We start from the raw sequence: 25,787 nt of genomic DNA, 5'->3' as shown, positions 1-25,787 counted from the left end.
TATTACTCCGTGGCTTAGTTCATGTTAATGACAGTGACATTTTTTTCTTTTGAGGTAACATCACTCTGGATTACTTGAAATGATTCAACTATATTAGCCTGAATACCTTGAATGTCTAAGAAGTAATGATACCTGCTTACAAGTAACTACTGTAACAGATTCTCAAAGGCAAAACAGAGAGATTCTTGCTTTGATCATCACTTTTGATATTGCATTACACACCGAGGCCACAAGTACATGTGGAGTACAGTAATGTGACCCAATGTCTGTCTCAGTGTTATACTATACTTTGTACTTCTCTTCCATCTTTGATGGCGAACATGTTGAGTTTTTCGCAACGTGTGTGTGTGTGTGTGTGTGTGTGTGTGTGTGTGTGTGTGTGTGTGTGTGGTGTGTGTGTGTGTGTGTGTGTGTGTGTGTGTGAAACTGGAACATGAGAAGAACAAATGAAGTGTCAATGTGTTGCTTATTGTTGTCAGCCTATTGTTTAATTATTCATTAATTAAATTAATAATTATTAATTAATTTCTCATTCAATGCAAAAAAAAAATTAGTAAACAAGTGAGGTTGTGTGATTCGGTCTCGCAAAATAAAAAAAATAAAAAATATAGACTATTGCAGTATTAACAAAGATAATAAAATAAATCAACCCCATCACTCCCGTTCTCGGGTCTTTGCCCTGGATTTGTTTCCCTCAGAGTACAAAACATGAAGATTTCCGTTTTCATTCAATAAATATATAGAGCAAACTCTCAGAAACCTGCAGAATGCCTCCTAAGCTGAGTTCTTGTAAATGATGGCTGGAGACTTTTCAGTTTGCTTTATAACAAAGCAATAGCGTCTCTTATATTGAATTAACTTATTATACTGTTCCATTTTTTTTGTCTGTTCTTGTTTATATTTTGGATAATTCTATTTGTATTTTTGTTGCTGTTCATGTTTGTTGATGTAAAGCACTTTTTGGCTTGTTGTTGAAATGGGCTATGCCAATATAGTTGTGTTTAAAATTGTGTATCTAATAAGCAATTTATTATTATTATTATTATTATTATTATTCATAAGGATCAGTAGGAGTTGTTGTATTCTGTAAATAATGTAATCGTAATATCTCTCTCTGTATGTAAATATATATCTATATATATCTATATAGATAGATAGATAGATAGATAGATAGATAGATAGATAGATAGATAGATAGATAGATAAATATAGATATAGATATAGATATAGATATAGATATAGATATAGATATATAGTTGTCATTGTTATTCGTTGTAGCTCCATTAATACCTTCTTATTATCACTACTACACCTGCTATATAAGGCAAGTCTTATCATGATAGTATTTCGGCGTCAAGTTTCACTTTCTGGCAAAGTAAATGGGACATATGCCTGTAATAAAATGTGACCTACTTTCTCTCCACCACTTGCGCATTTATAGTTAGTTCCCTGCAACTTTTTTATGTAACTTTATTGTTTTAAAGTTTTTATTCAATGAGTAATTATTTAAAAAAAAACAAAAACAAGAACAAAAACTTGCAGCTGTTCCTCATTTTGACGAGTGAGTTCGTTATATCCACCGGAGCGTCCCGCTTCGAGTCGTCACTAAAAAAGAAGCAAAGAAAAAAGTGGGTGTCGTCCTTCCACCCCGTCTGCCCCGCGTCTCGTCAAGTGGCATTTCTCTGCTTTGTCAGTCCAGGTCCACCACCACCATGCTTTTCTGCCCCGTCTCGTCCCGTCCCGTCCCGTTCCGTTCCGTTCCCGTCCCCCTACCGGCCGGCGCGGTAGCCCCGCCCCCCCCTCCCCTTTCCCCCCCGCCTTCGCCCCTCTCCCTCCGTACGACCGCAATGATTTAGAAGTTCAGGAATCCCACGTGACGTCACCGGCGGGGTGATGTAATGCTTCTGTAAATAGAACGTATTGTAATCTCGCTCCAGTCCAACGTGGTTCCTCCGCGGAGCGCCGCTCGTCCCTTCTACACTGGTAGGTAAGCCTCCGCGTTTACTCTCATTCACAAAACTTTCAGCCCGGCTCCTTTCTGCCGTCGCCGCGCTCGGGCTGCCGAAAATACTTGTGAGCTTGTGACTTGTCTTCTTTTCCTTTCTTTCTTTCTTCTTCTTTTTTTTATATATATATATTTTTGTCGGCGTGTGTAACGGTGCTGGAAACTTTTTTTTTTTTTCTGGCTCGGTGTCCCGGTGGAGTCTCATCACCACCGGGCGGACGGACTGAGCGCTCCTGTCTATTTAGGGGGGTGTGACAGCACTCGCCATACAGCTGTGCGGGGCTTGTTTATGACTCCAACAGGTTGTTTTTTGTTAATATTATTATCATTATTTTTTTAATGTTTTTTTTTACGCAAAAGGAACTGAAAATCAAACACATGTTTCTGGGACGTGGTTTGATTTGTGTCTGAGTTTCATGTCCGCGCGATCTGATGCTGCTGTCATGATTCATCCACCCGGGAAATTGTAACTTTTAAGAAGCTGTGAGTAAGCGAGATTTAGCAACTCTTTTAGCTGGATAGTCAAAATGGTTCACAAGCACAAGTGATAATAAAAAAGTTGGACGTGTAAGATCTCATTCATTCTCGTTGCTGGGCTGATCGAGGTCGAGCAATAATAGACGAATAAGGCGGGAAGACGTCTAATATAACTGCCACAAGGACAATAATCCGTCTTAAAAATGACAACATGTTGTCTGGTCTGTTGTTGGATTTGTGCATTGTTGGTGACGTCATCACGCATTGATGTCACCACTGACTGACAGAAGGTTTTGCTGGAAATGTGCTGAGTCTGCTAATCTCGTACCGGGAAAACAGGGAGGTTGGACAGTTTGACAATGAAATAAACAGCCGGGATTTAAAATAACGACAAAGAAATATCTCAAGTGTTGACAACGTCACAAAAGGCTGTAAACTGAAGCCTTCGGTCGCATGAAAGTTTGAAACCTTCTGTTTCTTTCACTGAAAAATCAGAAATGATCTGTGTTGATGTCCATTTGTTTATCCACATGTGATTGTCGCTGTGTGGACACTGGCTTGCCGCTTTCATTTTGTAACAAACAAACATGACACACACACACACACACGCACATGCACCAACACACACCTATGAAGTCACCTCGACTTGCCAGGGTTGGAAAATGGGGGCTGAGGCAGGTATCAAACCTGTCAGGAGTCAGCTGAAGTACAGCCCTCCCTCCGCTGGCTCCCACCCTCATTCCTTCTCTCTTCCATTCATTGTGTCCTCTCTCTCTCTCTCTCTCTCTCTCCCTCTCTCTCTCTCTGCCACTTGCCCTTTCCATTCCCCTCTCTCCATCACCCCCCACCCCCCCCCACCCCTACCCCACCCCACCCCCCGCTCTTTCCATTTCTTATGGAAGCATGTACTTTTGCCCTCTCTTTCCTGACTCCTCTCTTTAGTTCTCACTCTTTCCCATAACATCAGGTCCCACTCTGCTCGCTCACTCCGCTCACGCAAACCCAAAGTTTCAGCGACTGCGTGTACCTGTGAATACGCTCCTTCACAGCTGTCATCTTTCACTGGTGGGGGGGGGGGGGGGGGGGGGGGCGAACGACACTGAATGTACTTCTTGATCGAGTCGACTTCCTGCTTCTCGGCTGGAGAGCGAGAAGCGTCACCCCCGTTGACCCGCGGGCCCTTTCTTTCTCTGAAACTTGTTTGGAGACACACATCTTAGAGGAATGCCTGGGGTCAGGGAGGTCAATGGTTTTCCACTTTGCTTTCAAAGGAAAATGAGGGGCTCGCAGCAGTAGCACTTCAAATAAGTCATAATTAGCCCCCATCAGACGCTCAATACACCCTAAAGATGGGCTGACTGGGTCAAATAGGGGTTAGTGCTGGTCTGTCATTGTAATCAATTCTGATACTTGCTGATAACGTTCATCCGATGTTTGCTTGGTGAGCATTAATCCTGTCATCACCTTTGTATTTATCAACCGACGCCCTAATGAAAGCCTAATCGTAGGAAGATACAACTACACACTGAGTCATTTTCTCCATAATAACCATGAAAAGTACAGATGAGGATTGTGTGAGACTTTGATGCTCTTCCGGTGCGCACATGTTATTAGTGAGGATTAATGAAAGGCTGAAACGGAAGGGAAAAAAAACACCCCCAACATATTGTGCGTATTATAGTATTTGTCCTAATATAAAATGAAGGCCGACAGTGTGCAGCAATGTGCTCACAGACTAAGACTGTTGCCCTCCCGCCGGCACCGAAGGGATCATTTTCCTCAAGACAGCGTTGTGTCTCCGGAGTGAGACGTCCATCATCTGTGACGACTATCTCATTACGCACGGCGTCCACAATAAAGGCCCCAATGGACGGTCACGTAGCGCTCCGGCACTGTCTCTGCGTGAACACAAAGCGGGGAACTGACAGGCTGCGTTGTGAAGGAACTCGTCGGAGCCGCGGTCGGAGCGAGGCGGCGCGAGGCGGGCTGCATGTTGACATGTTGTTCTCTCTTCTTGTGTTTGTGCAGGCTTGTGTATGACATGAATGACAAACAGGACAGGCCTTATGTGTGCGGCGCCCCGGGCTGCTCTCAGGTCTGTTCCCGGCTTTCAATACTTCTGGGTGGGAACGTCATGAAGCTCAGTTGTAGTAGTAATAGTAATAATAAGAATATTAATAAGAATAATACATGAATGAAATAGCTTGAAAGGTTCATAATTCACAAGACTCGTGAGTGATGAGTCGGTGAAGCGATGGAAGCCGTCCTCCGTGTCATGCAGCTGCGAGCGTCCCTTCACGTCTCTCTCACTCTGTCCACGTGCTGCAGCGTTTCCAGTCGGAGGAGCATCTGGCCATCCACAGGCACAAGCATGAGATGACGCTCAAGTTCCCCTCCATAAAGACGGACGCAGCTTTCACAGGTGAGGCCGGCTCTCCAATCGAAAGCGAGAAAAAGCAGATTGTCTCACCCCCGTGGACATTTTTTTTTTTTTTTTTTTTTTTAACTTTTAATTAGCATGCCTTCTTTTATGATCCCTCCCCACCCCGTGACCACACAGCCCTCTTCTCTCTCTCTCTTCTTTTGTTTTTTTTTCCCTTTTTCGTTTTCACTACTTGGACTTGCTATATGTCACTCAGTTCAGCTGCTCTCCTGGCCCACGTGTGTGGTGACCCCCTTTTCGGGATCAGTGCTTGATGAAAAAATGATGACGATATGTTATTCAGTATGAAATCAGATAACCTGGATACAGGCTTCCTTCCCTCAGATAGTCTGTGCGGTGAAACAAAGCTGCTCACGTTGCAGCCTGCACACTGGACTCCATCAGATTAGACCGAACGCACAGATAATCGGCATCGCTGGTGATCCCCTCCGACTCCAAAATGTGTCGACCGAAAGCGCGCGAGAAGATTTCACTCTTTCTGTGAACGTAGATAATCAAATAGACAATATGGATTAAGTCAGCGGAACAGTTGCCTTTACACATCACGGCAGTTTTGTTTTTTCTGTATCGTTTACGTACTGGAAAGATACACAGAAATAATTATCCATCAAGTTCATGATGATTAATCTGCATTATGGTAACTTTTTTTTCCCCCGTATAATGTGAAGAAGACAAACATTTACATATAGCTGTAAAAAATTACATTTCCAAAATAGCTTCCAAATGTAAAAGTAAAAAAAAACAAAAAACTTTTGTTCTTCTGTCAACTTTTTGGGTCCAATTTGCTCTATAAGAACATGTTTTGAGGAATCACTCTGTTTAAAAATATGTCATAATAGACCATATTTATTCTAAACGTTTCTCTCATCTCTGATTTTCTCTGGCGGCAGAAAATATGAATCATATCATGCAACATCTTATTAATACAGTTTGTGTTTTTTTTTTCAATACATTGAATACATTTTATCATTCATTCCTTAGCTAAAAACATATGTTATTTTTCTTGTTGATATAGTTTGCAGCTGGTCCTGGGCAAATATATTTTGTTTCAAAACACAAAGACCAATGAAGAGTTTCGCAGCATTCTGAGAAAAAAAACACAAAAAACTAATTTGAGCATAAGATAAGATAAGACAATACACATCAGAACTGTAATCTTGTAAATATAACACATAAAATGCTGATCATGGTTGATATCTCTTCAACGTGAGCCATCGACTGCATTGTGTCGTGGCCAAACTGCTCTCTGGTGACGATTTCTGTTGCCCTGGAAACGGCTGTCTGTCTGGATGCTCATGGGATCTCAGCTGAGAGGAGGCTTCCTCTTGCGCCTCCTTGTCCTGCAGCCTGCCACGCCTCCTGCAGGAAATCTCATGTCAAAACAAAAAGCGCCGCTGACCTTTGACCCCGGCATGTTCAGACGGCTTCCAGAGGCAGACTGATGTTATCAGACGTGCAGAACAAGGCGAGGAGAAAACTTGTTTCCTCTCTTTGCATCGCTACCTGGACTTAAGAAAGCACCGCCAGAGAGGGTTTTTGGTGGGAAAAGATTGCGGCGAGCGTGTGCTATTCTTTTCACTTATCTCCTCTCCTCTGTGTCCATGCCCATGTGGTTGTTGTGCTTTTAGACCAGACTCCGACACCTACCAGATTTTTGCAGAACTGTGATGAGGTTGGACTGTTCAAGGAGATAGAGGAAGAGTTTCTGCAAGCACAAGAAGAAGAAAACAACAAACAGGTATATATTCTTTTCAAATAACAAACAAAAATAGGGGGAAAATATTTAAATATATTCATTTCCACACATTTGGGAAAATTACCTTTCGTCTGTTGATGTTCAAAACAGACATAATCTAACTTGTTTTTAGGTCTTCGGTTTAAATGCGGTGTATAATATCATCACATATGGTGCCAAAGGCTCAAAACTCAGCAGTGTTGTCCATTTTCACAATTCTCTCAAATCCCAGGATTCCTGCACATGCTTTGCTAATCTCATCTCAGTTTAAAGTGCCACTTCAAATCCATTCTAAATATTAGTTTTAAGACGAGTGAAAGAAATGTGAGGGTTCTCAAGTATGGTTATAAAGGCGATGCACATACATCTGTGTTTCTGTGTACGTACACGGATGATTGCCATTGTTATAATCGTATGTGCACACGTTCAAACTTTTATGATAGCTTTGACAGTGAAGGTAATTTTCAAAAGATAAATGAAGCAGATGAAAACTGGGCTCAATCTCATATAAAACACGACGAGGTCAGTTTAAATTTTGAGTGAACTTTAATGGCTGAAACAGAAACAGGGAGTCTCGAGATTCAACCGTTAGAATAGAATAAGAAAAAGGTTATCGGTCTGCAGGGTACATTTTTAACTTTTTGAAAAAAAATGTCTTTTTATTTTGGACGAGAAACAAAATTGGAATGCTCCACATGTTTCTGTGTCATTATTGACGTAAGTGAATCACTTTTAAATCTCTCGACTTCTGCAGTTTCAATACGATTAACTCCATGAATCCTTTTACTGCAAATCTGAATCATCATCTAAAAAAAATGTAGCACAAGTAACACAATGGCTTTAGTCATTTAAGGAGTAGCGGGTCCAGACATTTGTGTCGGGACTCAAAGCAAATACCTGAGAAATCTACTAAAGAGGAGTAAGAAAATCCAAACACTGATACTTTTTAAGAGTAGAACAATGTACAAATGACATGCAAATGCAGATTTGTGTTTGAGAGCTGCGGTTTGCTTGCGATGGTCCGTCAGCTTCGCGTTCCGAGTGACACTTGTTTGCGAGGGAGATGAAAGCAGTCGGACCCAACGCAGATATCTGACCTGCTGCAGGAAAGACACACCAGGCGATCACATTCAGGCCTGTAAATTAAACAGCCAGTCATCAAACACCTAAACACACACACATACATAGCCACACCACACACACACACACACGTGTCACTAAGTTACTGCCTCACAAGGTCAAAGTGGTCCCAGCTGTTTGTCGTTCTTGTCCACCCCCCCCCCACCAGCAGACGCTTTCTCATAATGGGTCATCGTGCATGAACCAGCTCAAACCCCAGCTTCAGCTGCAGCACCAGCCTCAGCACCCGCAGCCGCAGCCCACCCTGCATCACCCGCACACCCATGCCTTACGTCACCCGCAGACCCACGGCCCCATGATGGCCCCGAGTTGCAGCCTGGCCGCCCAGCAGGCTCTGTCCTCCGCCCAGTCCGGATCAGTCATCACCCAGGCTCCTTCCGCCCTCACACACTCAGGGTGAGTACACGTGTTATCTCACCTTAATCAGTCCCTTATTTCACCATTTTCATAATCTTTTTTTTTTTTTTTTTTTTAATTCTATTTTTTTTGGCACATCTTTTCTCTGGATGTATCATACCTCATCCTGTTGGCATTTCTCTGCATAATTCATCAGTATGATAATGAACTGAGAAAAAAGGAAAGGAGGGGGGGGGGGGATCAAATAGTAATTCACAGAGAGACCAAATCAAAAGAAACGGGCAACAACTGGTGCATAACCGCCACTCAATCCCACTCACTTTACCCACCTCGGGACCCGGCCGCCGTCTCTGTTGTGTCTGTCAAGACTCCGACTGGAGTCTCTCAGCGCCTGGACAGCTTCCACGGCTCCCTGGTTATCACGCGTTCAGCAGACTGATTAGAAGAGTTCCTGTCTTTCATCCCACCACCACCAGCTGCTCCCACCCAGTCCGGCTGTGAGTTTGTGAAACTCAGTAGACCCTCACTCAACAGAATTTATCGTTATGCATACACACCGAGCGGTCTAGTGCTCTCGCCTCAGAGCCAGAACATCTACGCTTCGATCCAGGACCTTTCTGTGTGGAAGCTGCATGTTTGAGTGTTTTCTCTGTAATGCACTGGATACCAGTTTGGGGGTTTATCATGTAGAGGGATGTTTTTTTTGTTTAAAAAAAAAAAAAAAGGGGGGGGGTGGGTTATAGTGTCTGAAAACAATTGATTTATCATTTTCAATTTCAAATGAATTTAAGGCCATGAAAGTCATGGATCCCAAAATTAAATCTCAATATGATTATCAATGATAAATGTCACTTTACATTCCACACAATCATTATGGAAAGTTTATAAAATTCCATATTAATTTTGTGGACAACAATAACATTTTCTGGAATTCTCTAATAGTGATTAAGTATATTTAATTTTAAATATGTCCCTCACTGATATGTATTTTATTAGTAACTAATCATAAATATATATAAAAAATTATAATAATTTAAAAAAGAAACATTAACATACCAAAGTACTGCTTTCTTCTTTGAAATGTTCTACAATGTATTGTTAGACATTCTCTTAAATCTATACATAAACTTTATTTAATTCTTAAATTGAGACAAATATTGTTATTGTTTTTTAAACACACATGAAACACCCCATATCATTATACCTCCAAATCAATTTTGTTGAAAAATAAAATTCAGAAATTCATCAAATTCAAGTATTTCAGTAAATGTAATTATTATCATTGCTTTTATTAGATTTCAGTTAAAGTGAGTTTTTTTTAATTTTCTCTACAAAATTCCTCACAACGTTAAATACTATACTTTCCTGTTAATTGCCTTTATTAATATTTATTCACATTTCAGTTGTGTAGTATTTTATATGTGAGTACATTTCAGTTCAAAATTTGCTTTGTGATTTGCATCACTTCTTTTTCATTAATGGTTTTATCTCAGAAATTAAAAAAATTCTTCGTTTTAAATAATAATAGAAAAAACAGAATCACTTATTAGATTTTTTTTAGTTTCCTTTTTTTTTTTTTTTACTTCTTCTCTATTCTCTCTTGGTCCCTGAGATTTATTCACTGACCCACAGAGACCACCATTAAACCACCACAAACCAAATAAATTGAATTAACTTGGAATTCTTTTTTAAATGTGTGTTGTAGTAGTTAGCAGTCTTGAATCAAATCTGAAAATATTTGATGTTTGATGAGTCAAATTCGGTTTCTGTTCCTCCTTTGATTTCTCTGAACTGTGAATCAAAATCACTTCAATTCCCCACACAAATCCCAAAGAAGATTGTTTCCACTCTCTTTTTTTAAAATTAGTTTTGGCAGCTTTTCATAAAAAGTAAACATAGTAACATGTATAATTCTCTTATATAAAATCCTTCTTCCCAACTCTCAAGTGGGGTGGGGGTGAATTACTCCTGCCTGCAACAGATACTGTGGATCAACAAAGCCTCTGTTACATCTCTGCACTTGATTAGATGAGTCAAAGCACCAGAAGTAAGTCCGTGACATAATAAGCTCCAAACATCTGTCCAGCCCAGACAGGACATGACAGGACGGTGGAGGGAGAGTTGACAGTCGATTTTAGCGCAATAAATCAATGCCAGCCGAATCTAGACACCATGCTAGTCGGTTGAAACCCACTAAGTGTTACTAAGTGAACCGCGGATCGAGTGTCTGACTGTTTTCCGTCGTGTTTACCGCCGGTTTCCATAGCGACCTGGTCTCCGAGCATCTGGCTGTTGGCCCGGTCGAACTGTTGTGGTTACATTAGGAAAACGCTGTTTTGGTTTGTGTGTGTTTCATCGTACGCTGAACTGGGTTGCATACACCCCCCCCCCCCCCCCCCCCTCCCCCCGATTCGGTGATGACATCATGGCTGGTGACCTCAGCGCAGGCGTGGAGGCCCACGCTCTCCGATTGGCGGCAGGCCAGAGTGGTTAGGTCAGCACATGGCACCCCGGGTCTCTGCACCCCCCCCCCCCCCCCCCCCCCCCACCACCACCACACTGAGATCCCTGAACTAGTCTCCTCCCACCCAGGTTGTCACTTTATTTCCACATCTTTCAATTGTTGTTACTTCTTCTGTTTACCTCACTTCCACTAACATTTTTGGAAGTGTCTCTCCTTTATTTGCAGCCACGTCGACGGGCTCGGGTCGGAGCGCCAGTGTTTTGACCCGTCCTTTCTGAGATTCCTCCCTCCATCCCAAAACAATGAACCTCGGAGGAATTTAAATTGGGCGCTACTGTTATTTAACAAGTTCAACGCCACAGTCTGGTTCTACAGCCTAATCTTCTCCACAATAAACATAGCACCTTTTCGTGAACAACCTTTTATGGGACTGTTTCCCTCTGTAGATCCGAGGCCCAATTAAATGTATGAAGTCTGCGTCGCATCCAGTCAGATCGTTGTAAATTGTACATGTTTTACGGCTTTTCAAAACCACAGACTAAATTCCAGCCAGTGCCACCATTTTCACGGAAAGAAATATTACTCTGTTTACTTCTCTAAAATTATCTGGGCAATATTTTTACAACTCAAACTCTAATATTGGATTTCAGTGTCAGCTGTGACCTTTTTCTGTCTATATTTAAAATGTCGACGAACGCAACCCTTGTGATCCAGTATTTTTTCAAACGATGTTTCTACCTGTACGCCTGAAAACCTGCAACCGTTTCAGTTATCGATCGCACAGATTTCACACGGATCCTCACTTTTTTTTCCCCCCACCGGCCATCAACACCCAGTCATCGCCGTTTAAACTGGATCGGTGAAATTGTAGCTTGTGCTCGCTTCCTGCCGTGACTCTCTCTTTGTCTTTGTGCTTGGCTGACCACAGGCCGGTCCCCGGGCCTCTGTCCTGCCTCCTCCACATGCGGAACAGACACAGACAGCCCCTGGCAGCCTCCTTACCTGGCACCCTGCCAGACCCCGCCATGCAAGGGGCATCTGCTCAGCACATGACTGTAAGTACTGGGGAGGCGGCGTTTGCCACGCTCAGGCTCACACGCGTTCAGACACGCATGCATCATGATTTATGGACGCAGGTATAATGGCCAAAGTGGTCAAGGTCGGAAATATTCATGGTTGACAGAAAAAGTCACTTCGCTCTCCGGGATGAATTAATGAAAAGTGTCAAACTCCAGATGGACCTGACCTTGTGAGGAACTCTTTAAAGTTGCGCTTCCGTGTACACACGCGCTAATGCTTTCTTTTTGTCGCAACCAAAGTTATTTTTGTGTCAATATTTTTATTCTTTCGAAAGAGAAGCAGATGTCTTGTGTAACGGGTGTGCCAGCTCCAGTACACAACACTTCCTGCTTCACGTCGAGGACCGTCGCGGATCAGATCAGTAGAGTTTGTCCACTATACGTCACCTGCGTGCATCAATATAAGCCTGCACATAATTCACAACCACAACGGATGCCAACACCATTGCTTTTTAATGTGAACTACATCATTATTTATTGTTCACGGTTCAAAATCCGAGCTTATTAATGTACATGATTTCAAGTTTATTTCGAAATAGACGAGGGCATTTACTGATATGGTAAATGTGAAGCAATCAACAAGAAATCATTTGCTTATGGAAGGAAAAACCACCAAGATTGTTTCAAAGCTAGAGCAACCTTGAATTTGGTTTTATTCTGATAATACAATGGAAAACAAACTGAATCAATTGTCCGATCCTTTTCATAAAGATACGTCAGGACTGAGCGAAACCTTTGTATTTATTCTCTAAGTGTCAGACATTCATCATAACTTTGTGTTTATGTATCTGGTGTACATTCGTATATTTGCACCTTCTGAACAGAAAAGACACTGTGAAGAAAAAACTGAAAAAACACACTGTGGAGATCCATTGGTTTTTATTCCATTACTTTATCATTCTCATTTCTTCTATTTTTCATCCTGGAAAAATAACAATGTTTCCCCCCGCAGATCAAACAAGCATTCTGATAATACACTTTATTCTTTTAATTATGATAGGCGACATTAAATACTATCAAGAATGTTACTTTACAAAGATGCTGCTTGTACTGGCAAGTTGATATGTTAGTCGTGTAAGACTGAAAACACACCCTGCCTCACCTGGTGCCTTTGGCCTAATCAAGATAGACAGGCAGCAGAGTGTAACCCTGCGCACACACACACACACACACACAAAGTCCCAATCTGCAAGCTCTCCCTGGCTTTTCTTGGTTGTTTTTATTTGTCTTGTGTCAACATGCTCTAAATCTCCCAACTCTTGAATTTTGCATTTTCTCTCTCCGGGCGCATGTAGCATAAATAGTTAAATACATGGGTGCTATCAAAAGCAGCTTCAAAGCGAAAACTGTGAAATCGCGTTGCGTCCACTCACACGCTCTCTCCCTTTCTCACACACACATATAGGTTATGACTTCTTGTAACAGAGCTTGTATATAGAGTGGCAAATGAAAAGTGGTTTCAGATTGCACAGCCACTCAGGTCCCAGGTTCAAATCTCAACCTCTCTTCTCTTCACACACACACACACACACACACACACACACACACACACACACACACACACACACACACACACACACACACACACACACACACACACACACACACACACACACACACACACACACACACACTCTCTCTCCCTCCCACACACACTTGTACTTCAATCTTTGTGAGTATACTGGGTGACATAATGCATTCTCTACTCTCTCACATTAACCATCACTACTCGGCCCTTACCTAACCCTAACCCTGAAACCACGTGATAGCTCATTAACAATCCTCTGCGAGTGTGTCGGCCGCGTGGTCAAATGTCAGCTCTCCAGAAGTCAGATTCACCTTCAGCGAAGACAGACATTCACCCGCTCAGACACAGAGACATCTTCCTCGCAACAGTCTTATTGGAATTTGGAATTTTCAAAGGTTTTCATTTGCCTCTCCGAGGTGTAAGACGGGACTCTGCTTCTTTAAAGCCACGGTCGGGGTATTAACATGCCTCTGTCGTACAGTAACGCTGCACTCAGCTCAAGTGGAAAAGCAAACATTTAACAAGTGGATCAGTGTTTCATGTACAGTTTTGTGTCTTCATTCACTGATCGCCCAAGACAGAAATATCAAAGTGGTGTGTCATCCAGGCCAAGGAGACCCATGATGTAATCGACAGCCCCAGTGTCAGGGTGTTTCTATGTAGTAAACAGAACTGAAATACTCGTGTCCCATCCTGTTCAGCGTGTGCGTGTGTGTGTGTGTGTGTGTGTGTGTGTGTGTGAGTGTGTGTGTGTGTGTGTGTGTGTGTGTGTGTGTGTGTGTGTGTGTGTGTGTGTGTGTGTGTGTGTGTGTGTGTTTGACTGGCAGCCGGGCTGGTAAAGCTGGCACAGACAGCTCAGTGACCTCATGCTTGGCACAGACTCAATGAGCTCCCTCTTTTTTTTTCAGAGCTGAATGGTGAGAGAGAGAGGGAGAGAGAAAAAATCAACTTCTTCTCTTAAAGAAATATTGCGTAACAGGGGTAGATAGCAAAATTACCCGGGAGGAGTGGGAGGGGGGGGGGTGATGTCATGCTCCAAACATGACCTCTCCCTCTCTCTCTTTCCTCTGCTGAGTGTAGGAGAAAGGTGAGATGAGGTTTAATTTAGCTCATACAGTCTGTTTAGTCAGATGATACACAGGAATGATAAAGTGTGAAGGTATCAAGCTGCAGACGGCAGCATTTATTGGAACACATTGTCCTTCTTACCAACACTTGTCTTGGTGGAGGCGAGTGGTCAGGAGGTATGGTCACCATGGAGGAAAGTGACAGATTTCACTTTCAGCTATTTGCTTTCTAAATTTTGCCACATTTGGGAAGTAATGTAACTTTTTACCACACAGACTGCCTCAAATAAATAAAAGGCTGCGGACCTACCGGCATTCTCTGATTTATCAAAACATTGCAGTGCATCAAACACTGTCCTCCTTTCCTGCTTTACTTTTCAAAATAAAAGCAACGGTAAGTTTCCCCAAGTCCGATCCAAATTTTTAATTTTTATGGTTTTGATTGACATGGCATCGGTTTAATTTTGACAACCTCAAAGCAGACAAAGCCTCTGGCCCCATTGTTTGGATTCAGAAAACTTTTATTTGTGTTGTTTGGCCTCATACACAAACAATAGCTGCTGAAGCTGTGGGTTGTTTAACCTGAACTGACTTGTTGATTCAGAGATGATCTGCTGTCATGAACTTGGCTGGTGTTTGCATGCTCTCCCTCTGGTTTTTGTTTGGGTACTATGGTATGGTTTTCTTCCACAGACCAAAACATGCATTTAAGGCTTGTCGGTGGCTCTAAAAGTGCCTGTCGGTGTGTATGTGAGTGTGTGTCTCTGGTTGATGAACTGTCGTCCTGTTCAGGGTGTAACCTGCCTTCTATAGTCACCTTGGATTGGCTCTAGCATTGTGTGACCCCAAGTTCAATAAAGTGGCATATATGATGGACTAAATTCTTCTATAAGGCCCTTTGATATGACTTAAGGTTTTTTTTGTGTGCACTGTCAAGTACAAAATACATTATACTCATAATACAACATACTATACCAAAGGAAACGCTCCCCTTTGATCAACCAAGAAGCTGAAACATCTTCAAAGACAAAAGTCCAGTTTGTGCGTTTGTTTTGAGACGCCGCTGGTACCAATGAGAATATTCATCGACATAAGTTCAATCATCTGAACAATCTGCTCTGCTGTCAAAGTAAAATACTTCATCTCATGTTGGATTACAATTTGAAAAAAAAAAGAAAGCTATGGGTGATTTTATTGGATTATTTCACTGTGGGAATATCCAGTCAGTAACTCTATCAGTCAAAATGACAAACAACAATTGTCAACTCGAATCTCTTCATTTCTCATTTCGGTCTCCACCCAGAGATCTAAGCAGACGATGGGCCACCACTACCAACAGCACCACCCAGAAATGATCAACATCAACAACCCTGCAACGCCAATGGGTCATATGATGGAGATGATGTTGCAGCGCCACCAGGCGCCATCCTTGCAGCAGCAACACCACCACCACCACCAGCCCTCCCATCATCACAACCATCCCCATCATGCGCAGCTTCCAGCTCCACCCATCACCTACCACCAGCGATGCCAGGCTCCTCCTCCACCACAGCATCTGGGAAGCCCCAACAACCACCAGCTCCACCAGTCGGGGAGCGTCCCGCACGCTCACCAGTCGCCGCCTTCGCATTTGCACCAGGGGTCATCACCAGCAACTCCACTTTCTGCTCCATCACAGGTGACATCATTATCTTAAAGAGTACTTTATGTGTTATATCTCTCAATTCAATTTTTTTGTTTTTTAAATGAACGTCTTCACGCACAAACACATACATCTAAAAATGTGTTTTTGTGTGTGCAGTTGTCTCCAGTTGCACAACAAATGCACCCCTCCCAGCTGCCCCACCCTCAACATGCACTGCAGGCAGGGTCTAACTGTGGCGGCGGAGGAGTCCTGGCAATAGGGGGCAATCGCCGCAGAAGGACGGCGGAACAGGACCCCGACGAGCGACGGCAGAAGTTCCTGGAGCGCAACCGGGCCGCGGCCACCCGCTGCCGACAGAAGAGGAAAGTGTGGGTGTCGGCGCTGGAGAAGAAGGCCGAGGAGCTGACGCACACAAATCTGCAGCTACAGGTGAGATTCACACACACACACACACACACACACACACACACACACACACACACACACACACACACACACACACACACACACACACACACACACACACACACACACACACACACACACACACACCATCAGGGTGTGCACATCATGGATGCTGAGCATTTCTCTGTGTTCTCAGAACGAGGTGACATCTCTAAGGTCAGAGGTGGGGCAACTGAAACAGATTCTCCTCACTCACAAGGACTGTCCTGTCACCACTCGGCAGAGAGAAGCGCAGGGGTACCCCAGTGAGTAACCCCCACCCCCCCCACCCCCCCTACTCTGCACCCCCAGTTTTGAAATCTCACCTGCTTTTCCAGATGTCTGGCATTCGTCATCATCCACCATTTTGGGTATAATTCACACGCGTTATACCTTATATGTGCACATCAGGGAATATCCCACGATCACAGGTTTACTTGCGATGACAAAGCACTCTTGTACACGAACAGGGACCTGCGAGTGTGTCTTACAGGGCTAAACGGCTTGTGAGAAATGAACTCTGCTTGTAATGTTGCAGTCTCCAAATATTAGCAATGCACTTTTACTCATAAAGAGAGCCAATGAGGGGAAAGTACTGCACTCTTAACTCTCCGTTTAAAGGAATAGTTTACCCCGTCTTCGGCCACACTATTTTGATGAACCACACTTTGATGGTATTTAGAATGCAATGCTTCTTGCATTGGCTAATTTGCCTTGCACAAACCCAGCAGGAAAACAAGAAGTAGACCATGCCCATATTGATCCCTGATGCAGGCTGAAGTTGACGATGAACTGCAGATGGAACTGGCCTTCTCATGAAAGTATGTAATGAAATACTGCACCTTGTGGCTAAATTGAAAGAAGGCATGTTCAGAACTTCAGAGAACAAAAAGGGATGCAACATTGGCATGTGTTATATTGATATATTTCTATTGTTGTCTTTTTACCTGTATGTACAGTATTCATTTGTTAAAATAAAAGAGATATTTTTCATTTAATCTGAACTGCAATGAGTTTTCATTTATATGTAAAAAATTTTTTTTTTAAATTACTCACATGTGTTAGCAAACCCGCCCTCACAGAACAAGCCCTCACAGACTTTGACAGCTGTCTCTGTGTCCAGCTGCAGGGGTTAGCCCCGGAGGAAGTCCCACCCCTGTAGACCCTGGCTCCCATCTGCAGACTATCCAACACAACAGCATCTCCACTTCCTCGACAGTTGCAGGCGACACAGAGCATGACCCCCACCCAGGACACTAGCCTTCAACTTTTAGATGAAATACTGAACTGGATAGGGGAAAACCAGAATCCACTGCGAACATGGAATTAGATTCCCGGCTTGGAGAGAGAATCAGAAACACACCCTGAGAGATGCTGTTGTGAAAACAATAAGCTTTTCTGAAAACTTTGTTAAAAAAAAACAAACAAACAAAAAAAAAACCATGAGGGTGACACTGCAACTGAATGTTGTTTACGTCGAAAATGCCTCTTTTCTGTTTACATCAGTCGAAATTTCGTCTGCAACCTACCGGCTTCACACATTAACTATAACACAAGTGGGGATGGTTTGCTCTCTATCTTGCACTAGTTTTTAAAAAAACAAAGCCTCTCCTTTATATTTCTTTGAAGCACAGGAAGCTTGTTGTAAAAATTTACAGTAGTTTTTCAAGAAATCAATCTGCAGCAGAAATGTCTATTTTTAAAAGAAAACAAAAAAACAACGTTTCAGAGTATTCTAACTGAAAGTCAAAATTCACAACTGTGTTGGAAAAGCATTTTAACATGACTGTACAGTGTTCATAGGAAGTGTTTTGTAATTTTTAAATAACTCCCCTGAGTCACACGATAACTGTAAATTGCACTTCATGCCTCAGTCTTTGTCAGTTTCAACTCATTTACACTTAAATGACACTTTTGTACTATAAACATGCTGACAATCGCTGTAAATCTAACGCTGAAATAAAACCACTTATTCTGGTATCATTGTGTATGTTTCCATGTCGTTAAATCTGTCACTTTATTCTTATATAGACGAGGTTATGACGGTGGAAGAAACTGACGCTTTAAGACGTCATATCAAGGTTCCCAGTTTAATCCTGTACTTACACTATGGTCTAGTCTGCCACCTAGTGACCGGTTTTGTTAGTGATTGTAGACCATAGAAACCTGACATCTTGAAGATTTCCTCATTTGTAAATGACATTTGAAAACTTTGAACATAGAATAAGTCATATCATTGAAGGTAATTTGTTGCACACTTAAGGACTGAGTTTTGGAGAATACAGGAATAAACATGGCTTTGGTGCAAAATATTGAGAAGTCCTTCAAAACAGCTTTTAATGTCTGACATCTTGAAATCCTGAGTATCTACTCGCTGCATTTGTGTGTTGTGTTGCGTTGCGTGTGCATGATTATGTTGGGAGCCCTGCAGATTTATAAGTAGGATCCTACATATTAAAAAGAAAATGCATTCATATAGATCCCAAAATATAATTATATATATATATATATATATATATATAGTATAATTGCGACTCTTTCCATCAATTTCTATGAAGAACATGCACTTTCAGTGTCCAGCTAGCACTAAAAGACCAACAGGCTTTAATGTTTACTTCTTCGCCATCAAAGCATGTGACGGAACCTAGAATTAGCAGTAGAACCATTATGGATTAGCTCTCAGGAGCAATCCAGTCTGTTGTTAATAACAAATATTCCACTTTTCAGACTATATGATCCAAGTATCTAATGTACATTAATTTTTGTTGTGTATTTAAACTTGAATGTTATTATTATTGTTTTTATCCCACCCTCTCCGAGCCTCTTTCTGTGCTTTACCGAATAAGTGCATCACTTAAAAGAAACTGTTCAGAAACACTCAAATGACAAATCAGTCACATTGTTGGGAATTTTACTTCTTTGTGTAATGCAATGTTGTTGTTTCTTTTATATAAAAGTACAAAACATGATAAATGCATAGTAAAAAACAAAACAAAACAAAACGTTTTTTTTCTGCCAACCAGCAGCCATCAATACATACTGTACAACAATGAGACAATATGATGTCTGTGAATTCAATATTAGCACCATAGTTGAAATCAGTGGCACATCATCGATGCGTACAAAGCTGCACTCAACAAATCACACATTTAGAAACAGTCACAGGTGCAAGGAAATGAAAGAGGAAAGGCACAAAGCAGGAAGGGGAAGTCAGGGGGATCACACTTCCTCTGCTGTCTGGAAAGGCCCCAATGAACTGGACTGTTCTTTGGTCACTTTAATCCTGAAAATGTTACTATGTACAACTGTTGACGCCTCAAACGCGCATATTATATGTTGATGGCTCTGCACCGTGTCTGCGGAGATGATGTGGCATCCTAAAGGCTAAAGCAAAGAAAAGTTCACATATATTTCTATTTTACAGTGTTTTGGTTTTGAGTCCAGCACTAGTCAGAGAACCGCTGCATGTCGCCGTCTCTCCGAGCAGTGTTGCCGTCTAGAAAGCGATCGCAGGGGAACTCTATGAGGTCCCCCTCCTCCAGCGGTGCAAGTCGTGCCGGTCGACTGCTCTGGTAGGTGGTGAAGTCGGCGGACACGGAGGCCGTCGGCATGGCGGGGCGAAACGGGCGTCTGGTGGAGTACATGTGCCGTACGTGCACGGCCGACTTCCTCCTCTGCAGCCTCCTCCTCACGCTCCTCCCCAGCCAGACCCCGCCGACGACGAGCAGCAGCACGGCGTTCCCGGCCAGCGTCGCCACCGTCACGACCTGGAGGTCGGAGGTCAGGGTGACTCCGGGGCTGACCCCGCCGGGATGAGTGACCAGGCCCACGCAGTGGTCACGTGGCGCGACTTGGCACACGGATCCTCCGACGACTCCCTCCACGCAGACCATGTAGGTCACGTCTGGGCTGAGCTCTCGGAGGATCACAGAGCGGGACGTGCCACCGGCGTACACGTAGCGGGGAAAACGGTCCGGGGTGCCGAACCTGTCAAACAGAACCCGGTAGTGAACTTCGTCGAATCCGGGCCCAGGTCCCGGTGTGTAACGGTTATGATCCCTGGTTGTCCAATAAACAGTGGCAGTGCTGGACGTCACTTGGTCCACCGACACGTTGGTGATGAAATGACGGTTGAACACACAAGGATCCGTGATGACAGGTAGAGCGTCTTTCTGGGCGGACCTGAGGAGCTCAAACGTTCCCCCCGTCTGCGCTGGGTGAGCGGTGGTGAGCCTGATGTTTGTTGCATTGCCTGGTGCCGAGGTGGCCGACGGATCGGTTTTGGAAAAAACATTTGACCTTCGTCTCCCTTTAGTGCGTTTCCCAGCTGCCTCTGCGGCGGGTCGTGACCTTTGACTTGAAGAAGCCTCTGGTTTTACTCTCCCCAAAAATGAAGAAGACCCCGCCACCTCTGAACCTCCTTGGTCTCCCTGAATTCCCACTTTTCCCTGTCCTTTTTCTTTCATGTTTGCTCCCTTGTTCCTTATGACTAATCCATCTGTGTTTCTTTCTATCCAGCCTTCAGTTGTAGCTGCTCCGTCTCCCTTTATCCCTTCTTTCTCCCTCTGACTGTCTTCGCCAGTCAGCACCCCGTCATTGTGCATTGTTCTTCCCCCCTCACCTCTCACTCTGCCCTCTACCTTTACTAGCACACCCCCTCCCCTGCTTTCCTCGGGCCCAGTTGCACTCCTGCACAAGTGAGTCCAGTTCCCAAGGGGCTGCAGCTGGGAGCTGTTCACATAGTCTAAATATTTCCCCCTCAGAGTTGCTGGGTAATGACATTGCAAGAATACAGTCAACAACTTGCCCTGAGAATGTGCAGCAGTCATCCACCTCTTCAACTCGTCCAGGCGACAGTCACACGTCCAGTTATTGCCATGGAGATCCAAGTCGTAAAGCACGTTGTTGAGCGCAAAAATGTCACCAGACAGACTGGTGAGAAAGTTATTCTTCAACTTAAGGACCTTTAGATATTTGAGTCTTGTAAAGGCTAAAGGGTCCACGTTGGAAATGTAGTTGTGGCTGAAGTCCAGCTTCTCGATGCGCTCCAGAGGGTCCAGGAGACCGGCGGGGATCTCCCGTAGCTCGTTGCCATCAATCAGAAGCTCTCTGAGGCTTGACAGCCCCTTCAGCGATCCACTGTCCAGACGAGAGATCTTGTTGTTGCTCAGTGAGAGCTTGGCCAGCTTTTTCAGATTTTGGAAGACGTGGTTTCCGATGTACTGGATTTCATTCTGGGACAGCAGCAGAGTTGTCAGAGCTTTGAGTTGGGAGAAAGTGACAACATTAGGCACGGCTGACTGCTTGTTCTGGGAGAGATCTAAAAAGCGCAGGTTGGTTAGTTTAGAGAAAGCGTTTCTATGGATCTGTTGTAACTGATTAGATTCCAGATGGAGATAGTGTAGACTGGTCAAACTTTTAAAAACTGAATCCTGCAGAACTTCTATTTCGTTACCATCCAGACGTAATTTAACAAGATGATCCAGATTGGAGAAGAGCTCTGGTGTGATTTTCTTGATGCCATTGTTGTTTCCATACAGAATAGTTAATTTTTTCAGAGGCTGCAATGTCCCTGCAGGTATAGCTGTTAAAAGATTATGTCCCAAATATAACTCTTCCAACTTTGACAGCTTCTCAAACGCTTTTGGATGAATCAGCCCTATTTGGTTGAACTGCAAATTTAATCTTAGGAGGTTGCTGTATCGTGTGAAGTCGAAGGCTGAAATGTTAGTGATGAAGTTGCCCCCCAGGCTGAGAATGAGCAAATCCTCGGGGACGCGCGCCCCGGGCTTTGGCACAGTGCGCAACCCGCGGTTGGTGCACAGGAGGTGCTGTGGGTGCTGGCAGTCACAGCTTTCAGGACAAAAGTCCACCGGCGTAGAGAGAGACGCAAACCCACTGAGCGGTAAGAGGAAAATGCATATTCCCACCAGGAAATTGCTGGTACCCATTTCCCACAGCGCGGCCGGTCCCGGCGCAGCGTGCGACACTTTTGTGCTCAGGTGCAGTCGCCCCTCTCCCGTGTCACGCCGGAGAGCGATCCTTCCATAACGCACTCGTTTCCCGGGAAAGTTTTGCAATCTTCAGGCGCACGGCTTCGTCGCGGAGCGGCATGATCCACGGAGCGGATCGATTTGTCCACTGCGCTCTGAAGAAACACTCGCCTGCCCAGTAAAGCCTCCAACATCCCCCCAAGTGGTCATCTGCTGCAAATTACAGAGTTCAGGCTCTCAGTGTGACACACACACACACACACACACACACACACACACACACACACACACACACACACACACACACACACACACACACACACACACACACACACACACTGAACTAAGTCCCTCCCACGCAACTCTACGACCCTGCCAAAACCAGATGTGCACAACTCCTAACGCACGAGATCTAGAATGTTGCGCGTGCACGCAGGTAATCAAACACACACACACACACACACACACACACACACACACACACACACACACACACACACACACACACACACACACACACACACACACACACACGAGCATCGTGAGGGAGGAGGAAACTGAGAAACCCTCTGACCGACTTTTGTGCGCGCCCCCGCAGCCACCAGGGGTCTGAGATTTGGATCGGATCCCTGATAGGCTATGGACAAAGCAGACAGTAGGATTTCCTTTACACAAAAACACCAGGGCCCTCTGAAATCTGCAACTTAATGTTTAAAAAAAAAATAAATGTTATTATTAATTAGAGCAAAAGCATCAAGAATTAAAACAAAATTAAATCATGATGGATAAAATTGCACACTCTCCACAGGATGTCCAGTCTGGCCTAAATATACAATGCTGTATAATTAAAGCGTAAAACACCCACAGTCCAGTGTGCAGGCTCCCTGATCAGCATCTCAACTCGACTTCACTATTCTCTCATTAACGCGCCCTTTCTTGCAGCACGAGGCGGCTCTGATCACAGATGGTTCACATTTTCAAATGAGGAATTCAGGTCGTGGAGCGTGTGTTAAGTCTGGCGAGGAGAGGTGCCAAATCAGACTTTCAAAAACGGGAAAATAAACGCAGAGTGAGGCACAATTCTGCAGACAGAGGGTCGCTGTCTGCACTGTGCATGGAGGTTTATGTTCTGGACCGGTCTGAAGGTATGCAGTGCCACAGCCGAGACATCTGCACATTTATGGAGAACACGAGGTGGATTGCTTATCCTTTGACTACGTCTACTGAAGTGGTTGCTCAGTGTTTCCCAACTTGCTGTCTTGTGTTGTACAAGCAGCCAGTCCCTCTACATGACAGGTTTCCCTCCATGTAAAGCTAAATATAAAGCAAATTAATAATAATAATAATTTTAAAAAAAAAACGTTTTGTGATTATAGGACCACTTTTCGAACAGAGGGTTCAATCTATTCTGAGAGGGGGCGCCAGAGAGCATTAATGAAATTCCATCATTATATAAACATATACAATGAAGGCATAACTCGTAATTATTATGGATAAAAGTGGATAAAATGGATACAGATATTAAAGGCAAGGAGTGTTTATTTATATAGTTCCAATCAGACCCAGTGCGACTTGACAAAGGAAATCTCTATCTATCTATCTATCTATCTATCTATCTATCTATCTATCTATCTATCTATCTATCTATCTATCTATCTATCTATCTATCTATCTATCTATCTATCTATCTATCTATTTTCAGATGTACATTGCAGTTTTTCTGATAACCTGCGTTGATCATCACCTGCAACAGGAATCTGTAACCGCAGATTTGCCAGTCACTTACTCAAAATGCACAAAATCTCATACATGCACAAAAATATATGTGTAAAAGAGTTTGCTTTCTCAATCAGCCTGAACATAAAAGTGATGCAATTGTTTCCAGTGGTGAGCTAATGCATGACTGTTGCAGCGTACAGGCTGAAAACACTCCCCGTTTGGCCCCATTCTCATGCATATCTGTTGGTAGACATCATTGGACATTATAGCCCAGTGAGTGAGTGGGTGTCTATGAGTGAGAGAAACACAGAGAGAAATACAATCCCTGGGGAAGCCCGTCGCCCTGGGAGGTCATTTCCTGTCTGGCCTTTTCTCCAATGTATTCCTGCATCCCTGGTCCTCCCGTCTACATCCACGTCCTCCTCTGAGGAACACACACATTGAAAAAAGCCAACCAGAGATCTGCCGTGGCCCCAGACACAGTGGGACCAGTCCAGTTGTTTTATGACAGTCGTCTGGACTGTTTTAGAGTTGAAAGGAATACACTAAAGTTTCAATAGGCTTTTACCGTACAGCGAGAGAAGGAACTTGAGGAAAAGTATTGAGTTTCCACGGTCAGAGGAGAGTAGGAGTGAAGGATGCATCCCCAGAGGGCTCAGTGTGTAAATGAGATAAAGTGAGAGATAGAAGAGGGAAGAAAACACAAACACAGTGTGAAGAAAGTAAGATGAGAGGGTGACAGGAGCGGAAGTGTTTCGGAATACAAATGCAGAAAGGCTGTGGTAAATAAAAGGCCACCATAGAGTGCTCCATACAGTGCTGTCTGCCACGGTGCCTGCATACAAAGAGGCTGCAGACGTGTTCCACCAGTCCATCTTTTCATCACCTCTCTTTCCCCTACAGGACCTCCCACCGTCCAATCAAACTACAAGACGTTTCAGTCTGCAGAGAAAGGAAGTGCCGACGTGTGTGTGTAGGAGAGACCTATTTCCACTGACAGAACCTGACCGGTTTGTGTGTGTGTGTGTGTGTGTGTGTGTGTGTGTCCGTCTGGAAGCAATAACAGATTTTTTTTTTTTTTTTTTAGGTTTTCTACATCATCATGTCAAGTTTAAAAAGATCAAACATTTTAATGGCGACAACGAGCCCGTTTCAACAACAGACATTTTATTTGATACGTCGAGAAAAATCAGAGGCGTACTAATGTGAACTTCCAATGTCTGCTATAGTCCTGAAACCTTATCTCTCAAAATTCCCTCCAGATCGTCTCAGACTCCCCTTCCTTTTCCAGTCACACGAATCCCCCACATCCACCTGCTCGTCTGTATTCTATCAGTTAATCAGTGCTCAGCTGCCTTTTCCACGCCGTTTGTCATATTGTCATGCCATTCTTTGTTCCTCTTTCCCATTCCAGTAACCTGCTTGATCCCGTGTCTGCTCCCTGCCGCTCTTGCTCAAAGTCAGTTCAATGAAGGCACAGTGCTGTTTCTGTCAGCCTGGTTTGTGTCTCCGCTCGTGTTTTCTGTCTACTTCCATTGCTCAAAACTATATAACAAAGATCTGAGTTGATCTATCAAAATGACTCCATTCCAGGTCCTTTTTCGTGTCAAATGACAATAGTGTTGTAGGTGCAATTGAATGTGCCAGATCTGTTAATATTGAGCACAAAATCATGTTTAAGTGCACAACCA

General features: G+C 43.6%; 2 protein-coding genes across 6 annotated transcripts; one reads left to right on the top strand and one right to left on the bottom strand.

The window, feature by feature from the left end:
* Positions 1 to 1,932: 1,932 nt before the first annotated feature.
* Positions 1,933 to 18,364, top strand: LOC308145140 (cyclic AMP-responsive element-binding protein 5-like). Of its 5 annotated transcripts, XM_080516490.1 has the most exons (10): positions 1,933 to 1,983; positions 4,511 to 4,577; positions 4,811 to 4,904; positions 6,554 to 6,663; positions 7,949 to 8,196; positions 11,550 to 11,676; positions 15,599 to 15,973; positions 16,097 to 16,369; positions 16,542 to 16,650; positions 17,508 to 18,364. In XM_080516490.1, exons 2-10 carry the CDS (start codon positions 4,524 to 4,526, stop codon positions 17,642 to 17,644), a joined length of 1,527 nt encoding a protein of 508 aa, XP_080372616.1. In that variant the 5' UTR covers positions 1,933 to 1,983; positions 4,511 to 4,523; the 3' UTR covers positions 17,645 to 18,364. The 5 variants fall into 5 exon arrangements, with proteins under 5 accessions (XP_080372616.1, XP_080372618.1, XP_080372617.1 ...); XM_080516492.1 differs by lacking the exon at positions 4,511 to 4,577 and having other exon boundaries at positions 1,963 to 1,983; XM_080516491.1 differs by lacking the exon at positions 1,933 to 1,983 and having other exon boundaries at positions 3,759 to 4,577; positions 8,084 to 8,196.
* A 931-nt stretch (positions 18,365 to 19,295) lies between these two features.
* tril (TLR4 interactor with leucine-rich repeats) lies at positions 19,296 to 22,504 on the bottom strand. Its single transcript, XM_080516484.1, has one exon. The coding sequence runs from the start codon at positions 22,333 to 22,335 to the stop codon at positions 19,831 to 19,833; it is 2,505 nt and encodes an 834-aa protein (XP_080372610.1). The 5' UTR covers positions 22,336 to 22,504; the 3' UTR covers positions 19,296 to 19,830.
* Positions 22,505 to 25,787: the final 3,283 nt, after the last annotated feature.

This window comes from Blennius ocellaris (assembly GCF_963422515.1).
Source record: "Blennius ocellaris genome assembly, chromosome: 20".
Classification (NCBI taxonomy): domain Eukaryota; kingdom Metazoa; phylum Chordata; class Actinopteri; order Blenniiformes; family Blenniidae; genus Blennius; species Blennius ocellaris.
The sequence above is the reverse complement of the archived record's forward strand: the minus strand, read 5'-3'. Positions and strand labels throughout refer to the sequence as shown.